This window comes from Heloderma suspectum, chromosome 1 (assembly GCF_057233095.1).
Source record: "Heloderma suspectum isolate Gila_16-S chromosome 1, 16-S_ref, whole genome shotgun sequence".
Taxonomy (NCBI): domain Eukaryota; kingdom Metazoa; phylum Chordata; class Lepidosauria; order Squamata; family Helodermatidae; genus Heloderma; species Heloderma suspectum.
In genome coordinates, this window is record NC_139458.1 from 304,390,268 (window position 1) to 304,410,910 (window position 20,643).

General features: G+C 43.2%; 1 protein-coding gene across 4 annotated transcripts in view; it reads right to left on the bottom strand.

Annotated features, from left to right (window-relative positions):
- The window catches only part of CEP162 (centrosomal protein 162), a 76,016-nt gene that overhangs the window by 17,223 nt on the left and 38,150 nt on the right, over window positions 1-20,643 (bottom strand). For 3 of the 4 annotated variants that reach the window (XM_084827022.1, XM_084827020.1, XM_084827021.1), the window contains exons 12-22: window positions 16,950-17,031; window positions 11,464-11,743; window positions 9,587-9,842; window positions 8,405-8,535; window positions 7,653-7,880; window positions 6,994-7,131; window positions 5,606-5,718; window positions 4,122-4,227; window positions 3,273-3,399; window positions 1,636-1,799; window positions 288-392 (exon numbers count right to left, since the gene is read on the bottom strand). In XM_084827022.1, coding sequence (XP_084683148.1) covers window positions 288-392; window positions 1,636-1,799; window positions 3,273-3,399; window positions 4,122-4,227; window positions 5,606-5,718; window positions 6,994-7,131; window positions 7,653-7,880; window positions 8,405-8,535; window positions 9,587-9,842; window positions 11,464-11,743; window positions 16,950-17,031 — 1,730 coding nt within the window. Of the gene's footprint in view, window positions 1-287; window positions 393-1,635; window positions 1,800-3,272; window positions 3,400-4,121; window positions 4,228-5,605; window positions 5,719-6,993; window positions 7,132-7,652; window positions 7,881-8,404; window positions 8,536-9,586; window positions 9,843-11,463; window positions 11,747-16,949; window positions 17,032-20,643 lie in introns of all 4 variants that reach the window. The other variant, XM_084827019.1, reaches the window with a different exon arrangement.

Below are 20,643 nucleotides of genomic sequence, written 5' to 3' on the forward strand. Positions count from 1 at the left end.
ATTTTTAAGACACATGACGTTGTATCCAATGTTAATCATATTTAGAGAATAGCCACTGAATTGAATGGGACTTAGGTTAGACTAACAGTGGATATAACCCATGGGAACTATTATTTTAGAAGGCTGATTATTTGGCCTTACACCATCCCCCCCACCCCCTGCCGTACTATTTATCCATTCCCCCTGCCCCAGCATAAGCATTTCAAAGCACCCATAACAGCACTGCAGTTGTGATGGTCTGTTGGACTTCACTGTGAATGACAGAACAGGAATAGATGATTACATGCCTGCCGCTCAAGGTCTTGAATTCGTCTTGTGTCTGCTGCCCTGTCCTTCAGCCGTTTCTTTTGCTGTGCAGACTGATTCCCAGCTTCACTTCTAAGCTTGTCAACCTACGCAATATATGGAGAAGTACACTGAAGAGAGGTGTAAGCCATCTATTCATTAGGGTGACACAAAAATACTGCAACATTTGTTTGTTGTTTCCAACGAAAGACTGAGTGATAAACACTGAAGTTGGTAACCACAGTGCATATGAAATTATACCTTCTGTTTTATTGGTCTCACTAATTATTTAAGTGGTTGGGAGAAATCAGCAACCAATGTGGCAAATGAAAGGGTTGTTTTATTCCAGTGCATCTAGTGCTAACCTACATGTGCAGCATGTTGGAACCACATATGCTGAAGTGGAAAGGGGTCAATTGAATTAAGGCCTGGACACCAATTCTGGAGAGGACATATCCCGACCTACCATAAAACAAGAGACATGCAGCACATAGGCTGGGGACAAACTCACTCTGGCAGCCTAGGACTGTGCAAATTATGGTTTTGTCTACTTCTTGACAGAGAAATCTAAAAACCAAAAACGTGAGCAGAAGAGATGTGTGTCAGCATGCGAGCCCTCAGTGGGTCTTGAATTGAAATGTGAGGGGTGTCATGTTGGGGGTCAGCCCAAGTGTCACCACCCAACTCTGGCCAAGACAGGCCACATCAGTCAATGAAGCCTTCTTTCACCAATAGGCCAGTATAGTTCAGCTAATACTCCCTGAACTATATAGAAGCTGTTGATTTAGTCTTGCTTGCTTGTCTAAGTGATCAAAGGGACAATCGTTCCAATATAAACCTAATGGCCCTTGTGATATTAAATTCTAACTTTCTAACCCGTGTGAGAGCCAGTGTGGTGTAGTAGTTACAGTGCTGAACTGGGACTCAGGAGATTCAGGTTCTAGTCCCCACTCAGACATGAAAGTCACTGGGTGACTTTGGGCCAGTCACTGTCTTTCAGCCTAACCTACCTCACAGAGTTGTTGTGAGGATAGAATGGAGAGGAGGAGGATTGTGTAAGCTGCCTTGGGTTCCTTGCCAGAGGGGAAAAGGCCAGATATAAATGTAATAAATACATACATAAATAACCACAGAGATGTTAGGTAGGGCTGTGTTTGCTGTGTTCATAGAAAATCATGGCCAATGGCAGGCTTTTCAATTAAATACATCAAGTTTAGGGCTGCATGTTACTCTAGTCTTTTCTTAGCTCTGCATGAGCAAGTGGGAAACCTGCCCCTAATGCCTAACTACAGAGAGCATTTGTCTTGGGCCCCCGTCAACTGCACTGGAGCAGTCTGACACTGCCATCACCTCTAGTTTCAGTTTATCAATTTCTTCTTTTGCTCCTCGAAGACGAGCTGCATCTTTATCCAAGAGCTCCTGATTTTCTGCATACCACTGGAGTCTTTTCTGCAAACGACTAATTTCGTCTTTGTAGGATTCTTCCATAATCTTAATCTCATATGATTTTTCAGCTAGGAGGTAAAATATTCCATTGAAAAATGTGTGACAAAGCAAACTTAACTCACACCTAACTTCTCTCTCTCTCTCTCTTGCTTGCTCTATTACACACACATGCACACACACTCTCTCTTTATTGTTGCTTTTTAAATGAGGCAAAATCATTCTACATATTTGAAGGCTTTTTACAAAGCATTAGTGTTGAGCTGAAAGTCAACATTCAAGTACCAAACCAAAACAAAAGCAATAGCCGTTTCCCCCTGGGTTCTTTGTGGTGAAAAAAACTATTTTTTTTAAATTGTTATTTAAAGTTTGATGATTAGAACTTTTCATGGTGGTGGGGTGAGGATGGTTAGCTCTTTTTAGGGAGGTGGTGTTCCTTCCTTCCCTCCTTCCTTCCCTCCCATCTTAATTAGACACATGCTACTTTCACGTAGGAAGATCTAACTACACAAAAATACAAAGAACTGGTGGCCTGCAGCCAATATTTTTGTTAGTAATTTCCTCCCTTGGCCTATCAAAAAGACTGTGGGAGAATTTCTCACCCTCCTCCCACCCCTTAACACATGCTGTCTCTCAGAACTCTCTGGCCTTACCACCTTGTTGCCTGTCTCTGCCCAATCCATGTGTGGGTAATGCCTTTCTGTAGTGGAAGAGTGGGTGGACACCCCCCACTCTACCACATATTTCAAAGGCTGTGAGAGCAAGGCATTCCTCCAGGATGAGGGACTCTAGCTCAGTGACAACACAAATGCTTTGTATGCAGAGGATCTTTCATAATACTAGAACCTGGGTTCATCCCATGAAACTGATTGGTGGGAGATTCAGAACAGATAAAAGGAAGTACTTCCTCACACAGTGCATACTTAAACTATGGCATTTGCTACCACAAGGCAGAGTGATGGCCACTAATTTGGATGGCTTTAAAAAGGGATTGGACAAATTCCTGGAAGAGAAGGCTATCAATGGCTACTAGTCCCGATGGCTGTATGCTACCACCAGTATCACAGGCAGTATGCCCTTGTACACCAGTTGCTGGGGAACGTGGGCAGGAGGGTGCTATTGCACTCATGTCCTCTTTGTGGGTTTCCTGTGGGCAGCTGGTTGGCTGCACTCGATGGACCTTTGGATTGAACCAGCATGGTTCTTACATTCTTATGTTCAATCTCTGGTTGAAAGGATCAGGTAACAGGGGATGGAATAGACCTCTGACTGAGACCATGGAGAGCTACCACCAGTCAGATTAGACAATATTGGGTAGACTGGCTGGAGAACCTCAGATGGTCATGCCCCCTTCCGTTGGCCCCACCCCTCTGCTGTATCTTATGATCCCCTTGCTCTTCTCTGATGCATGCACTGTTCAAAACAAAGCTTCACTGTCACAGGCACAATGCAAGGTTAGTTTTAATTTCTTTAGTGAAATACTAGTGAAGAGCAATGATCTTACTATTAAAGGGAGTAATAGCCTCTTCAAAACAGTGATTTACCTGAAATGGAAGCAATCTGGGCTCTTGCCAAATCTCGCTCCTTCTTCACTTGCCCAAAATCTACTTCAAGGGCTTGTTTATCTTGCTTTAGACGCTTTCTCTCTTCAAGCAAATTGGTTTCAATAGCCTTCACCCCACCATGCAAAAGAGAACAAAGGGATATAGAAAAACAAGCTACGAGGATACAAGCTGTTAGAAACTTTGAACTGAACCTGGATGTAGTGAGCGATTTCCATGCACCCATCTGCTGTACTGGGGACACAGCATGGGAAAATATTTCCCATATCTAGCAAACAGTTTGCACAGCTGCCCAAAGGGGTACAGGTTTGCAATTTTAACCACCCACCATAACAGTGCCAGTGTAGTACAGCTTATAGCATTTAGTTCAACAGTGGAAAACCAAAGCTTAAATGAACTTGAAGTGCATTGTATGGTCTTAGGCAAGTCACGATCATTCTATTTATCACATGTCATGCCCTCTTTCCAGTGTCCCCACCAAATGCCGTGAAGGAAGTGCCTACAACAAGGTGCCTAGATATGAAAGTACATTAACTTAAATTAAGCAGGAAAATGGATGGATAGAAGACCTAATGAAGTTGGAGGAGCTGGACAATTGCTGAGATGAGGAACACTGAAAAATGTTTGTCCAGCCATAAGAAAGGGGCACTGTGAGTTGGTACGTGGATATGGGAGGAGACATTCCTGCAGTTAACCTGCCTCTCAAGCCATTAGGGCTTTAAACCTGATGTCCACATTAAATGAAGTCAGAATCTTGTTGGCAATATTTTTAGTTTTTAAAGCAGTGAGTATTTCAGCAAAGTAGTCCACAGAGATAGCAAAGGCACTTACCTTGGCTGCTCGAAGTTCTAAAATCAAGTCTGTGAAACTCTGATTGCCAGTTGGTTCAGCATTCTGCACTCCATGTGACAAAATATTATTTTTATCAACTTGTTCTCTAATTTAAATTAAAAGGGTGGAGGGGGAGGGGAGATGAGTAATTTTGCATAAAACATTGTGCTTCACAAATGACACATGGAGTGGTTCCATTCTGACCATTATTCCAGAGCCCCTTGCTGAGCTCATTTCCAGCACTAATCCTTTGCAAAAGACAGAGAGTGTTCCTAGAATGCTTTGCTTATGTGGTACCTCTTCAGCCACAATGGGTTTTCTGAACCTTTACAGTGGGAATTCTTGAATGGTCATTTTCAAGAACAAACTTCAATTTGAATAAATGGAAATCAACAGGTGATCCAGACGTTTTCATTTTCTTGCTCATTCACAGATTTCATAAAATATTCTGCTTACCATTTAAATCAAAGTTACTCATAATGTAAACAAATGTGTCTTGTGCAGAAAAATAACTAATTGTTCCAATGGATTCATATGGTAACATTTCTCTTTATGGTATTAACTAGAAATCACAAGTCCACCAATATATTCTTATCCGCTTATCAATGTTAAAACTGAGGTAATATTTGGTATGCAACTCTTACACATCTGTCACCTGGTATAAGACAGAGGGTGCGATCCAGCCAAAGCTAAGTGTGATTAAGCCCACACTGATTTCACTGGGAGAGGTATGTACTGTCACGTTTCCCTTTGCCCCTACTGTAAAACTTCAAAAGCCAAATCAAAACACAGACAAGAGACTTCAATTCCAAGGCTTTTTAATCCACTTAATTCAATGGGTTATTCAGATGCTAATTGCCAGTGACCCACAGTCTACAAAGAAAATACTTTCAGGGAGTTCAAAGGAAAACTACGAAAGTTGCCCACCGTTTGAGGAACAGACGAGCTTGCTGTCTCACTTAAGGGGTGGGGATCTGCCTCTATCTCGTGAGGACTCTAAGTGCAGCTGTTCCTGCCAGGCCAGTCAGGCAGATCGCCTAAGCTCCGCCCCTGCCATTTCTCTCTTGTCTCTACATCTGCGTCTAAGAATTCAGGCTCTATCAGCCCCACTTCTCCCTGTTTGCTATCTCTCACAGGGATGGGTGAAGAGGGGCCCTCTCCATCCAGCTGTGTCTTTGAAGCTTGAGGAGTAGGCCTATCCATCTCTGTCCAGGCCTGGGAAATTTCCTCCCCCACATTTTGTGGTTCCTCTTCAGACTCTGAGCTACTCTGCCAATCGCTGCGCTCAGGGGCAACCCTGACATGTACATGCTTACCTCCATATGCAATGCAATCCAATGCAAACATACTGGGAAGTAAGTCCCACTGTGTCAAATGAGGCTTATGCGCACATAAGTGGGCAGCTTTCTTTTTATTTTTGCTTTATGTATTAAGACCTATTCAAAGCCACCATAGTGTTTTATCAGAAGTTCCAATAAACTCACCGTAAGGATGCTAACTCAGTCATCAAACGCTGGTTTTCTTTAAACATATTTTCCTCATTTTTCTTGTTGTTCAGCTGTAGCTCTTTCACTTGTTTATATAATCTCTCATTTTCCTTAAAGATCAAGAATTATTTTACTTAATCATGATGCATTCATGCAGGAAGACTTGAATTAGAACTGTACTTTAGAAATGCCAGAGGGTAGCTATTACTCTGTGACAACAAAACACTTTAACCAGTGTATGGTCTACAGGCTATAGACTGAAAATGTTCGCATAATCAAAATAAGCCACCATTGCTTATTTAAACTGCGGTGTGTGTGTAGTGCGATCTGAATAATCACTGCCAGCATGGCTTGCTGGAGGAGGAGATAACACTACAATAACGCATGGGCTGTTGTAGGGCTATTGGAAGGTTGTTTCCCCCTCCAACAAGCCATGTCTCCTGGGTCTGGATGGCACAACAAGCTGCACCTGGCCAGAAATTACTCCAATCATGCCCAGCACATGTTATGTTTAAATAAGCCACAGTGGCTTATTTTGATCGTGTGAACCAACCCACTGACCAGTTCACATGATTGAAGGGGGAAACCACACACTATGGGTTGTTTTCCCCACCCCTATGCATGCTGCTTGCATGCCCAGCATTTGCTTAATTACCTGCGCCGCATACAGTGTGTGGCGTTGGTGGCTTCTAACCCATCCCGTAACCCCTACTACAATACCCTGGCTGTGGTGTGGGTTAGAAGCTGCCACCACCACCATGTGCGCTGGGTTCAGACAACATGGCAACCTGCGGCACGGGTAACTAGGCAAATGCCAGGCATGAGAGGGAGAAACAACTCATATGGTGTGGTTTTCCCTGCTGATCATGAGAACCTGGCCACTGACTAGGTTCAGACAACATGGTAACCCACACTCAAGGGTTGAGTATGGGTTGTCATTGAACCATGGGTTGTCACTGAAACATGGGTTATCATGTTGTCTGAACCCAGTGTCTCCAAGGTATTTTATGTAGTGAAGAGGTTTTTGTTCAAATCCTGAAACTTGCAGCTTTATTGCAATGCTGGTCCAATGCTGGTCATCCACCAGCAGAACACAAACAGATGGCAGAACAAATTTCTCCTCCCTGCTGCAGCCCACCCCAATCTACTTAGGAGAGTTGAGGGATCTCTGGAGCAGATTGGGGGGCTGCAGATGAGAGGAGATGAAGGGGAAGTCTTATTGTCAAGTGGAAGTCCACTCTTGTGACACTGGATTTAACCCATTATATTTGTTTCTACCAATGAGCACACAGCCAATAGGGTATTTGACCTTGCTTTTAGGTTTTTAAGTTGTCGTCTCAATACATTATATGCTTTACTTAGTCAGACCATTAAAAGATCTCTACCTGCTGATACCCTTGAAGAAGGATCTCCTGATTTTGGACTTCTTTTTGGATCTCTTTCAACATTTCTCCATCATCTGGAATTCTTCCCGAAATGTGTGACCACTTTGTTCCCTTGTTCAGGTCCTCTCTGTTATTTAGCTGAGAAAAAAATGCACGGTAAGTAACGTGCACCATATAAAATTGCTAGGCAGAAAGAGGTCTTATTAAAAAGGTTATTCTACATGTAATGAAATGTTATTATCTTTAATAATCAGATTTATATCCAGACCCTCCTCCAAGGAGCTTAGGATGACATATGTGAGTTTATCCCATTCTATGAAAACAGTACATACCCCCCACACACTTACCACGGAGGTCTTATCTCTGGCTAATATTATATATTCTTACATGCAATATAGCAAGACAGATAAAGAGTAGAAAAAAGCAACTTGATCAGCTATGAGCAAAACCACTTTTATCTTAAAAGCTTCAGCTATGAATAACTATATATGTACTGCATGAAATGCTTTAGAATTTGATTTTATCAGAAATTAAAATGACAATAAATGGTATTCTTAGTGGACAGTATCAAAATAGACTATTTTGGAATAGGTAATTTTATGGATTATAAGGTGATTTTATTTCCCTTTTATGGAATAGGGAAAGGATATAACTAGTACCTGTGTTTGAAGAACATAATTTTCTTGGTTTAACTGAAAAAGGTCTTTATCTCGTTGCATTTTCATTTGCAGGATTTTTGTCTCCATTTCCTTCTCCTTTTGCAAAGATGTAGATTTTAGATGCTGAATCAAATCATGAGCTGCATCTAATTTTTCCTCAGCTTCCTGAACTCTTTTTAGTAAATAAAGCTCCCTTCCATTACTTTGGGAAGGAGAATATGAAGCAACCTGATGAGACAGGGGGAAAATAAATTCAGATATCTCAAAGAACCAAGAGGTCAGGCTTGAGGATACCATCATTGCTTTTAAAACTGCAGTTTGTACCAATAGTTTCATTCGGTATTTTGAAATGTGTCATGTGTCAGCAGCAGCACCATATGCAGTTTTAAATGGCAGCAGTACTGGCTGCCTACAGTGGACACCACTCTATTGAACTGAAAGGAAAGGTAGAATGCTTCTGTAAGGCAAACAAGACCTTGAATGCCTGCATGCACTTTCTGTGCAACGTCTGAGGTTACATTACAGTCTCAATGTACATCTGCCCATGGATTACACCAGACAAGGGGGCATCAACTTGTGTTCACATTCTCCTTTCTCATCTTGGAGGGTAGACTACTTGGGTGACACAGAGACAGTGCAGGACAGCAGGCTTTCACAATATTCTGCGAACGCATACTTCTGTTGCTATACTACTTTCTCTTGTACCTCCATTTAAAGAAAGCCAATCTAAAAGCCGTGACTCTGTGGCTTACATGGTGGGTCTGGATGCAATCTTTAACTTGCTGTTGAAGACTACTTGCAGATGACTGTCCAGGTGTAGCACAGTAATTCCTTTTTGTAGTAACTGGATCTGTTGCCTGTATGATCTCAGTTCCAGATGTTTCTTTGAGAGGGAAAAATAATAATTATTGGGTGTTACATTTTAAAAACACTACCTTTAAGCACTGTACAAAATGTATATAGAAACCTCATATTTTTGTAAGTAATTAATGTAATTTATGCAAAAAGGAGCTATTACTATTACTACTGTTCTTGTTTTCCTAGTTTAAAAATAGCTGGATACAAACTAAAGGAGTAGCTCTACCATAAAACCAAATCTCTTTCCACAGGTCACTATCCTTTTCTCTATATTCCATTACCTCCCTATACATTTAAAACTGCAAGAAACACTCTTACAGTTCTCAGGACAAGATCCACTTTAAACATTGGTTATGTAAGGAATGTGCATGTTCAAACAATGCACATATGTCTGTCAATCTGTATACAGCCTCACCCCGCTCCTCTTATCTCTCTGCTTTCATATCCTGATATATCACTGTGAAATCTGCCTTTAGCCCAAAGTAGAACCCTTTTCTCCAGAGTTTCTCTTTTGACCCCCCGCCCCGCCTGCAATCATCAAACTGCTCTTTAAAACTATCACCTTGTTCAAAGAATATGTACAGCAGCACTTCACAGTGGAAATCAGAGGAAGAAGAACACACATACACAGGCCCTGATGGTATTTTCCCTTTGGGTGAGCTTTAGGTCACAAAATGAAGTCCTTCACGGAATATCCAAGTCTAGCTGTCTTACCACTGCACCCACTGCCTGCAATGACTTCAAAGGACTTGAGATCAGAGATATTTCCCTGCAAATCTTGAATAGTTTGCAAAATACATTTTGACAAACTTCAAGTATATAATTTTCACATCCTAGTTAAGTATCAATCTTGCTTTAAAGAGGTTGAAATTCCTTGTATAAATCATATTTCTATGTTGAGCTCTGGTCAATCTACTAAACATTGATGCCAAAAACGTATTTCAACATCCTGAGGCTTTCATGTTTTTAAATAGTATTATTGTCTCACAAGATGTAGCATGTAGTAATGTAACGATCTTGAGGGATTCTTCACTCAATATTTTTCCTTCATTAAAATAAAGACAAAAAGTGATTACCTTTTTGCCTTGGAGGAGATTTGGCTTTCAAAACTGGCTTTTTGATGCTTTCTTTTAATGTCTTTTCATTACCAGTGGAAAAATGCTTTAATGAAGAACTGGATTTTCCATACCCAGAACTTCTAACAGAGCTATGAAGTCCACTTAGAGATTTTTTTCGATGTAGAACAACTGTGTTTTTGGTAGTCTTATAGATCACTTGTTTATTCATCACTGAATTTAAACCTTCTTTATTCCAAGCATTGGGTTGACGTATCTGTGGACAACATTATATATATTATCAACCAGCTTGGTTTTGGAATGTAAAATAAAGTCACGTATTTACAGTGAGGTTAATAACACAACTGAAGTCTTATATTTATACATAAGGGGAAAATAAGCTATGTATTACTCATCCAAATAATCACATACATAAGAAATAATAAATTCTTGTCTGTTTCAAAATTAAGCAGATCAACCATCATGCTCTAAAATTGTGCCATTTAGGGAAAAGTATGTAGATTGCCGATTTTAGGGCACAGCAGGATCTAGGACATATTGCACCTAGGGATGGCAGAGAATTTCTCCCGAATCTTCAGGGGGCCAAGCGCCAACGCATTCGGCCCCCCGGAATTGGCAGTGAAATTCTCCCCCCCCGCCCCGGATGGGACTTACCGTAGCCGAATGTCCCTCCCGGCGGCGGGTCCCGGCGGCGGTTCGGCGGGCTTTCGGCGGGGGCGGCAGCCGGTCTTTTGACCGGCTGCCGCCGCCGCCATTTCAGCTGAAGTAAAAAACAACAACAACCCCGTGATAGGCTACGTAACGATTAACGTAGCCTATCACAGCTAGATCTCCAAAGTCAGCCATGATAGGCTACGTTAATCGTTACGTAGCCTATCACGGGTGACTTTGAAAAAAAAACCGCGTACGCAAATGGCGGCAGCCTATGAGCACCACCATTTGCATTCCTTATTTGGTCCCGGTAATCTACGTAAAGATTTACGTAGACTACGCCATAGTCTACGTAAATCTTTACGTAGACTACCGGGACCAAATAAGGAACGCAAATGGCGGTGCCCCATGGGGGCCGCCATTTGCGTACGCGCTTTTTTCTTTTTTTTTTCAAAGTCACCCGTGATAGGCTACGTAACGATTAACGTAGCCTATCATGGCTGACTTTGGAGATCTAGCCGTGATAGGCTACGTTAATCGTTACGTAGCCTATCACGGGGTGTTGTTTGTTTTTTTTTACACTTTCACGGCCGGGGAGACGGGGCGCTTCTCCCCGGCCTGAATTTCGGCCGGGTGAGGCGGGAAGCCTCCCTCCCTGGCCTGAATTTCGGCCGGGCGAGGCGGGACGGCTCCCACCCCTTGCCTGAACTTTGGGGGGAGAAGCAAAGCGCCTCCCCCCCACCGCGAAGCACCCCTGCGAAAAGGTAAGTGACTTTCGTACATCCCTAACTGCACCACAAAAATATATGAAGAACTGGATCTAGTTCAGCATTCTGTCCCCAGAGTGCCAACCAGAAGCCTATGGGAAGTTCGAATGGAGGACCAAGTGAAATAGCGCCCTCCTGCTCATATTTCCCAGCAACTGGGGTTTAGAGGCACACATAAAACTGGATTACTTTTCAATATGCTGTATCTATCCAGAATTGTAAAACAGGTTGCATGTAATGGTGCTACGTATGAACTAGAACAGGCAGTCACTAATTATACATGACATGTAAAGAATGTCTTGAAAAGTGTCATACCATCCAGCTCATAAGTCTCCAACAATTAAACTTCTACAGATAAACTTAGGTTAATGTGAAAAAGGCAATAGATCATCATATGTTCTGTGCACAGTTAATCTTTATACCTGTATGATTTAAATAAGACATCCAGGTGCTGCTTACCTGGTTAGGTTTGTTGTCTTGATGCAAAGCCGAAGAATTTGTAAGAGTATTTTGTCTCAAGGTATTATGTTTAATTTTATCAGCCACTTTGTCTTTGCCAGCCCTTTGCTGAGGACTATCTTCCTTTGCAACTGGCTGAACAGAAACATTCTCTTGCTCACTATGACGGCCCAACAAACAGCCAATGTTTTGTTTTTCCAGAGAAGTATCATTCTGGTGCTCTTTAAAAGGGAAATGGCTCACTAATTCATCTGTATTGTTGTGTGTGACTTTCACAGAACTACTGGAGCACGGAAAAAAAGGCATACATGATTACACCTGCTCTTTCCTTACTCTCTAACACAGATGATATGCTATCAAAACACTATATACATTTGATACTGATTTACCCGTTACTGTTACATAACTATTAATGGAGTACATTAAATGTACCTGATCCTGCAGGATGGGCTTTAAGCAATCATGGCAACAGCAGACTGTGCAGCAGCAGCAGCTAAAAAGCAGCACCTTATCCCCGACCAAGTGGGATAAAGACAGCTTCATGTTCTCTATTTTCTCTAAAAGCCCCTTACTGTAAAAGCCAGTCCCAATTAGGGATTGATGCAGACAGTTGTACTGGGGTATAGTAAAAAAAAAGAAACAGCCATGGCTATTGCTTCATCAGAACAGACTAGGGTAGGGGTCATACTGCTGGTGCAATGAGATGAGCTGGAAATGATGCCCAATCTTAGCAGTTCTCTCACTTCATTTTTTTTTTTAAATCAACCAGCTTGGCTTTGGAAGGTAAAATCAAGGCAAGTGTTTACAGTGAGGTATCACAATTGAAAATGTATATTGATACATAATGGGAAAATAAACTATGCATAACTCTAGATTGGGGCAGTCCAAATCCAGCCCTCCTGGGATCCCCAGATGGCTACACCCTCTCTCACCACACCCTCCTTCTCCCAACGATCGATTGTTTGGTGGTTTCCTGGCTTTTGTGCAGTATTTCCCCCCCACTCTAAAATGCTGAAATGCCCCTCTGAAGCTTTAGTTACTTTAGCTGAAGCTTTGGGAAGGAAACTCAAGAACTTTGGGGCCCAGATAGTTTTCTCATCCATCCTTCCAGTAGTTAGAAGAGGGATAGAAAGGGAAAGAAAAATACTCCGGGTGAATGACTGGCTACGAAGGTGGTGCTGACGAGAGAGATTTGGATTCTGGGACCACGGGCTATACTTCCTGGAAGATGGGCTGTTGGCTAGGGACGGGTTGCACCTCACCAAGGATGGGAAGAATGTGTTTGGCCACAGCATGAAGAACTTCATCAGGAGGGCTTTAAACTGAATCCTACGGGGAAGGGAGATGTAATGTTGGGGGTAACAATGGACGTAGGCGCATGCACTGCAACGGAGAGAACAGCTCTGATAGCGCCCAATAATAGTCTTCAGACACGTGTAGGAAGAAAGCCAGACTATGAAGCACATGGTCTTCGATGTCTATATACTAATGCCCAGAGTATGGGAAACAAACAGAACGAACTTGAACTCTTAATACAGGAGGGAAATTATGACCTGATAGGTATAACTGAGACTTGGTGGGATGACTCTCATGACTGGAATACAGCAGTTGAAGGATATACCTTGTTCAAAAAGAACAGGAGGAACAGAAAGGGAGGTGGGGTTGCACTGTACATGAAAAATACATATCTCTGCACAGAAATACAGGAGGAGGAGCTTGGTAGCCACATCGAGAGCATCTGGGTTGAAATAAATGGAGTAAAGAATAAAAGGAGCCTGGTGGTCGGAGTCTACTACCGGCCACCCAATCAAGGAGAAGACGAGGATGAAACTTTTGAAAAGCAAATAGCCCATGTTTCAAGGAAGCATGATGTAGTAGTAATGGGGGACTTCAATTTCCCCGATATTTGTTGGGAGAGAAATTCTGCAAAACATGGCCCCTCCAGGAAATTCCTGACTTGTGTGGCAGATAACTTCCTCCTACAGAAAGTAGAGGAAGGAACTAGAGGATCGGCTATCCTTGACTTGATCCTAACCAACAGAGATGACTTAGTGGATAAAGTAGCAGTTACAGGAACTCTGGGGGAAAGCGACCATGTTGTACTTGAGTTCTTGGTTCTAAGGGAAGCAAAAGCTGAGTCCCGTGGATTTTAGGAAAGCTGATTTTAATAAACTCAGAACAATGATCAGTAAGGTCCCATGGCAAGCGACGCTAACGAGAAAAGGAGTTCAAGATGGGTGGGAGCTTTTAAAAAAGGAAATTCTCAAGGCAAAATCACAAACAATTCCAACAAGAAGAAAAGGTGGAAGAAAACAGAAGAAGCCAATGTGGCTTCACAAAAAGTTTAGGGATGACCTGAAAACAAAAAAGGACACATATAGGAAGTGGAAAGAAGGCCAAGTAACAAAGGAAGAGTACAGACAGATAGCACAGAATTGCAGGGATGGCGTCAGGAAGGCTAAAGCTGAGAATGAGCTGAGGTTAGCGAGGGATGCTAAAAACAACAAAAAGGCTTTCTTCAGCTACGTGCATAGTAAAAGGCAGAGGAAAGAAATGGTAGTTCAGCTATTAAATAAGGATGGCAAAACGATAACAGAGGACAAAGAAAAGGCAGAGGTGCTCAATTCCTACTTTGGCTCAGTCTTCTCCCAAAAGAGGGTCTATGACCCCCCTGGCAAAGGGGAAGTACAGGCTGAAGGGGCAGGATTGCAGCTTGAGATCGACAGGCATATGGTCAAGGAACACCTAATTACTTTGAATGAGTTCAAATTTCCAGGGCCAGATGAACTGCATCCTAGAGTAAGAAGGGAACTGGCAGAAGAACTCTCAGAACCGCTGTCTATTCTCTTTGAGAAATCATGGAGGATGGGGGAAGTGCCAGATGACTGGAGGAGGGCTAACGTTGTCCCTATCTTCAAAAAGGGTAAAAAGGAAGAACCTGGGAACTACAGACCAGTCAGTCTGACATCAATCCCTGGGAAAATTCTGGAGCAGATGATAAAGGAATCCATCCGGAAGCACCTTGACAACAATGCCGTGATTACTCGAAGCCAACATGGATTTGTCAAGAACAAATCCTGCCAGAGGAATCTGATTTCATTTTTTGATCAAGTAACCTCCCTTGTGGACTGTGGGAATGTTGTGGACATAATATACCTCGGCTTCAGCAAAGCTTTCAACAAAGTGCCCCATGATATCCTGATGACCAAACTAGCTCAAAGTGGGCTAGATGAAACAACGATCAGGTGGATCCACAGTTGGCTACAGAATCAGACTCAAAGAGTGCTTATCAATGGGATCTTCTCAAGCCTGGGCCCAGCGCTCTTCAACATTTTTATTAATGACTTGGAGGAGGAGGTGCAGGGAATGCTCATCAGATTTGCAGATGACACAAAATTGGGCAGGACAGCTAATACTTTGGAAGACAGAAACAAAATTCAAAGTGATCTGGATAGACTGGAGCACTGGGCAGAAAACAACAGAATGACATTTAATAGGGATAAATGCCAAGTTCTGCACCTAGGAAAAAGAAACCAAATGCACAGTTACGAGATGGGCGATACGTGGCTCAACCACACTACAAGCGAGAAGGATCTTGGAATTGTTGTCGATCACAAGCTGAATATGAGCCAATAATGTGATGTGGCTGCAAAAAAGGCAAATGCTATTTTGGGCTGCATTAATAGAAGCATAGCTTCCAAATCCCGGTAAGTACTAGTTCCCCTCTACTCAGCACTGGTTAGGCCTCATCTGGAGTACTGTGCCCAGTTCTGGGCACCACACTTTAAGAAGGATGCAGACAAACTGGAGAGGGTTCAGAGGAGGGCAACAAAGATGATCAGGGGACTGGAAACCAAGCCCTATGAAGAGAGACTGAAAGAACTGGGCATGTTTAGCCTTGAGAAGAGAAGACTGAGGGGAGATATGATAGCACTCTTCAAGTACTTGAAAGGTTGTCACAGAGAAGAAGGCCAGGATCTCTTCTTGATCATCCCAGAGTGCAGGACACGGAATAATGGGCTCAAGTTACAGGAAGCCAGATTCCGGCTGAACATCAGGAAAAACTTCCTGACTGTAAGAGCAATACGACAATGGAACCAATTACCTGGGGAGGTGGTGGGCTCTCCCATACTGGAGGGATTCAAGACGAGGCTGGACAGCCATTTGTCAGGGATGCTCTGACTTGGATTCCTGCACTGAGCAGGGGGTTGGACTTGATGGCCTTGTAGGCCCCTTCCAACCCTACTATTCTATGATTCTATGACAGTAAGAGCTGTAACCTACAACAGGGTGATAATTGTGGCATTTGTGTCCCACCCCTTTTGCCTTTCACCCCGCCCGCTTTGCCTTTGGCCCCACCCACCACTGGAATGTGGCCCCCAAGTGCTTCTCCAAACCTGAATTCGGCCCTTGGGCTGAAAGAGGTTTCCCATTCATGGTCTAGATCATCCAGATAATCACATATATAAGAAGTGGTATTGTCCTTTCTGTGTCAGCAGCATCTAAGCCATATCGCATCATAAGAACAGTGGTGCTGAATCAGACCAAAGGCCTGAACAAATTCCATTTTAAGCACGCACCAGCATCCAAGCATCAAGGTTAAAATTACCAGTCAATGTTGTTATTAAATGGGTGCTGGCAATAGGGGAGTGATTTCAAGATTAGATTTTAAGACTATTTTTTAATTTAAAACATTTCTTGGCTGCCTTTCAGGGCAGATACCCCCCCAAGGTGGCATACAACAATAGAGCTCACATAATAAAAACTGATTCAGTAATAAAAACAGTAACAAGAGTAACAAGCAGCAAACATTCTAGAAATCAACAAACACCAGCATAAAAACAAAACCTACAACACATAACTGCAGCTACAACCCAGTCCAATAAAAAATCAGGGGAAGGCCAGAGTAAAACAGTATGTTTTCAGAGCCTTCCTAAAAGCCTACAGTTATGGGGTCTGGTGGACCCATGATCGCAACTTACTCCAGAGGTGTGGGGCCACCACAGAAAAGGCCCTCTTTCATACAGTTGCCCATCTAAATGCCCTCACAGGTGGGCAAATGATGAGGGCCGCTCTTGCTGATTTTAAGGTGCAGGCACACTGATATGAGTAAAGGCAATCCTTTAAGTAATTTGGTCCCAAACCATTTACAGCTTTATAGGTCAAAACCTGCACTTTAAATTGGGCTTGGAAACATGCTGGTAGGCAGAGAAGCTGTGACAGCATACGAGTTATATGTTCTAATTGTCTCTCCCCCACCAACACTCAGGTGGCCACATTCTGCACCAACTGAAGCTTCCGGACCATTTTCAAGGTTCCCAGACCTTCTTTAACTACTCTCTCTAAACTCCAAAACACAAACTGCAGACTAAGACAGACTCCCAAATCATTTGGACAAATGCTGAGGGAGTGGGAGAAAAATAGTTCAGATGCAAAGGACATAAAATTATTCATTGGCTAACCCAAGCATTTTCTAGAATGAATACCTTGCAGGTTCCAGGTCATAGCCCCTGGCAAAAGATGAATCTGCTCTGATAGGTTTCATCAATTCTTCTATGGTTGGCAAATCTAAGAAGAGGAAATGACAACCTTCTAGATCAATGCACAAAATACTTTCAAATAACATTTACCAACAGAGTCAGGGCGTAATCTGATGCATGATTTGACAGAAAAAAGTCCTACAGCTCCCAGCATCTGCCAGCCAGCATGGCTGGCTGAGGCATGCTCGGAGTTGTAGGACGTTTTTGTGTCTAAACATGTGTTTTTGTGTCTAAACATGCATTGTGCCCTTGGCATTTTTTGTCCAGTATGCCTATAGAACTATGACTATAGGTAGTATCCAGTTACAGGGCACCTGATCTCTCCTGTCCACAACATAACAAGTGTAAACAGCAATATCCCTTTTGTGAGTTAATTCATAACTTCTCAGGACTACTTCCAAACCATTGATTTTTTACTTTGATATATGTATTTTAATTTTCAATGCTTTTATTTCTCTACCGCTGTCTTCCTAATATTTTACTATTTCACATTTAGGCCAATTCTCCAAGATATTTTTTAGTGGATAGCTGTATATTGTTGCCCTGCTTATTTAACTTATATGCAGAGTACATCATGAGAAAAGCTGGGTTGGATGAATCACAGGTCGAAATTAAGATTGCTGGGAGAATTATCAACAACCTCAGATATGCAGATGATACCACCCTAATGGCAGAAAGCGAAAATGATCTAAAGAGCCTCTTGTTGAGGGTGAAAGTGGAGAGTGCAAAAGCTGGTTTGAAACTCAACATTAAAAAATCTAAGATCATGGCATCTGGCCCCATCACTTCCTGGCATATAGAAGGGGAAGAAATGGAAGTGTAGCAGCCATATCGGGGGTCAGACTAAGTAGCCTCATGCAGTCTCATGCTTCATGTTCTTGCTGAGCTCTTTCTCCTTTGAATATATTGTTGTAAGCTGACGAGACACAGGAATTCCTTATCTTGTCAAAGGTCATACAATTGTATATCTTGTTCTCTGCTGTTCTCTGCTTATCACAGCTACCCTATAACCCAGTTCTTGTATTATAAACAATGGTGCTAGGAGAAGAAATGTTGAGGACTGCAACCCCACATGGGACGGAGAGGAGGAGCAGTTTCCTATGTGTCACAATATCTATAAAAACAATGTGCTAATGTAAATCGGGGCTTCTGGCTCTTTGGAAATGATTCCAGCCTTAAGCCCGCGCGTTAAATAAAGAATCTCTTTTTCCTTCACTCCGTGGTCTCTCTGACTCTGGGTTCTGCAACATAAATGGTGCCGTGACTCGGATGTGGCAGGCTCTGAGCCAGACAGGTGGCATTTGCCTGCTCTTAATCGCAGCACCAGGAAGACGAGCTCAGTGCACGCCTCCTTTTCTTGGCGCCACCAACCTTTTTGTTGGGTGAACGGGAGAAAGCCTGCCCTGGGATCGCCCGAACGGCAGCGAGCGGCAAGAGAACCTTGGGAAGCGGAGGAAGGAACTTGAGCCCTGCCTGTATTGCAGCTACAATTGAGTTGAAACCCACATTGGAAGCTTTCAGGAGAAAGGCAAATATATGGGAAAAAGAGGGCCCCGCCTTTAGGGAGAAAGGCCACTGGGCAGAAAAAAAGAGGGCCCCGCCTTATGAAGAAGGTCAGTGTTAGTATACGTATACGAAAAGAACCTACTCCTTGCGGGTAGAAGGGGGGCCTGATCACACCCCCGAGCAGGCGCCAGTACTCAGCACAGCCAGTACTCAGTAGAAAGCTGAAGAAGCTGGGGAAGCCGCTTTCCGCTCTGGTAAAAAGTGGGAAAAGTGGGTGGCAGGGACATATGGATGCAGTGGAGAGATTGATGATTGTGTGAGTGGCTACTGCGGTTTCTGACGCATACCATTGACCGTCCAGGTGCCCAGGCCAGTAGCAAAGTGCGTGGTGTGTAAAATCCTCTTGTGTTGGCCAGTGAGACCCCTTACTAACTGACCAATTCCCCTTCCCTAATTGTGTCTGTCTTCAATTTAAGAGGGAGGCTATGGGTGGTGGGGGAAGCAAACCTTGCACCCCCTTGGGATGTATGCTAGTGAATTTTAAGAAAGGTTTTAGTGGAGATTATGGGGATCCCCCCATGAATCCTCAATGGTTGCGGACTTTGTGTGAAATAGAGTGGCCGTCTTTCGGTGTAGGATGGCCTACTGAAGGCTCTTTGGAGCCCAGCAAAATCAGCCCTGTATATGCCATTGTGGTTAGGAGACCTGGGCACCCCGACCAATTTCCCTACATAAACTCGTGAGATTCCATAGTCCACGCTTCTCCTCCATGGCTAAAGAAATGCCTAGAATCCCAGGCAAAAGTTTTAGTGCTCAGAAAAGAAAAATTGGCCAAGAAATTACAACCAGTGTTAGAAGCCCCGTGTAAAGATCTGGCAGAGCTAACGGCATTTCCACCTGCTTATGCCCTGCTTCCACCACGGGCCCATGTTACTGTAAGACCGCCCAGTCGAGATCCAAATCCGGTGGCTCCTGAGCCCCTGCCATCCCCCCTGCAGAGGCATTGCCCCTCGCTTTAACTTAAAACTGTCGCCATCAGTTTCAAGCCCCACCAGCAGTAATTCGCCGATTTCAGCTACGGTCCTCAACTCCCAGATATTGCTTGCTGAGACTTTCATCTCTACGGGATCGGGAGGTTCCCCTCTTACACCTCAATCAGCATTAATAAAAGAAACAGAAAAATTGAAGTGTTGGGCAAAAGATTTAATAAAATCGGCGGTGACCTTTAAAAAGATGTGTTCTCACAAAAAAGAGGAGGCGAGCTCGTCTACTGCTCATCAGTCATCGTCTACTGCTCAAGACTTGCACCCCCTTGAGATGTATGTCAAACAAAAAAGGAAAAAGGTTTTTTTTTTTAAAAATTCAGAATGGAGAGAGAAAACAGCAAAAAGCTCAAGGTCGAGCTAAGAGAAAAAAAAACACACAAGATCTGAGGCTGTTAATTAGAGAAATGTTGTTGCAGGACAGCCTGGCTTTTAACAAAGCGCGGGAGCGTGAGAGTGTAAGGCCGAAGAAGTAGCCTAGCGCGCTGAGAGGGGGGGCAGGAAAATTGCCCACAACGTTCTGAGTTCTGCAACATCATCACCTCGCCTTATTAAGATGAAATCCCTAAGAAATGGAAACTGAAAATGAAGACCCAGAAGATGAAGGTGCAAAATGGAAAATAAAAGTAAAGAATCAGCCCCCAGAGCACAAGCTAGACCCCTCTTTGAGTGAAAAGTGTGCCATAAGACAGTCCCAAGGCAGAATGAAGCTGAAAGACCATGATGAAGATCTCTGTCAAGGTAGCCGTGTTTAGCTTTGAACTGTCCTAGAATTGCATAGAGCCTGTAGACCATCAGCTATATGATTTCTGAAGAGCGTAACTATTAAGCTTTTGCTGTGGGATTCCCTGCAATAAAAAAATCTCACTGATTTAAGTGTCCAGTGTTACACTGCCTGAGTGTGTGTGCTGAAGAGACCGAGAAACCAGACAGCATGTTCCTGGCCAAGCCAAAATTGCGCTACTACCATGCTCCTGAAAGCTGCAATAAACTGTGTAAGCTGGGAGACCCAACCTGATTGAGAAGAAAAGAAGATATTGGAGTAACTGTCTTGAAAAACAGTGAAATCTGTGTAGCTGGCTGGCTGACGC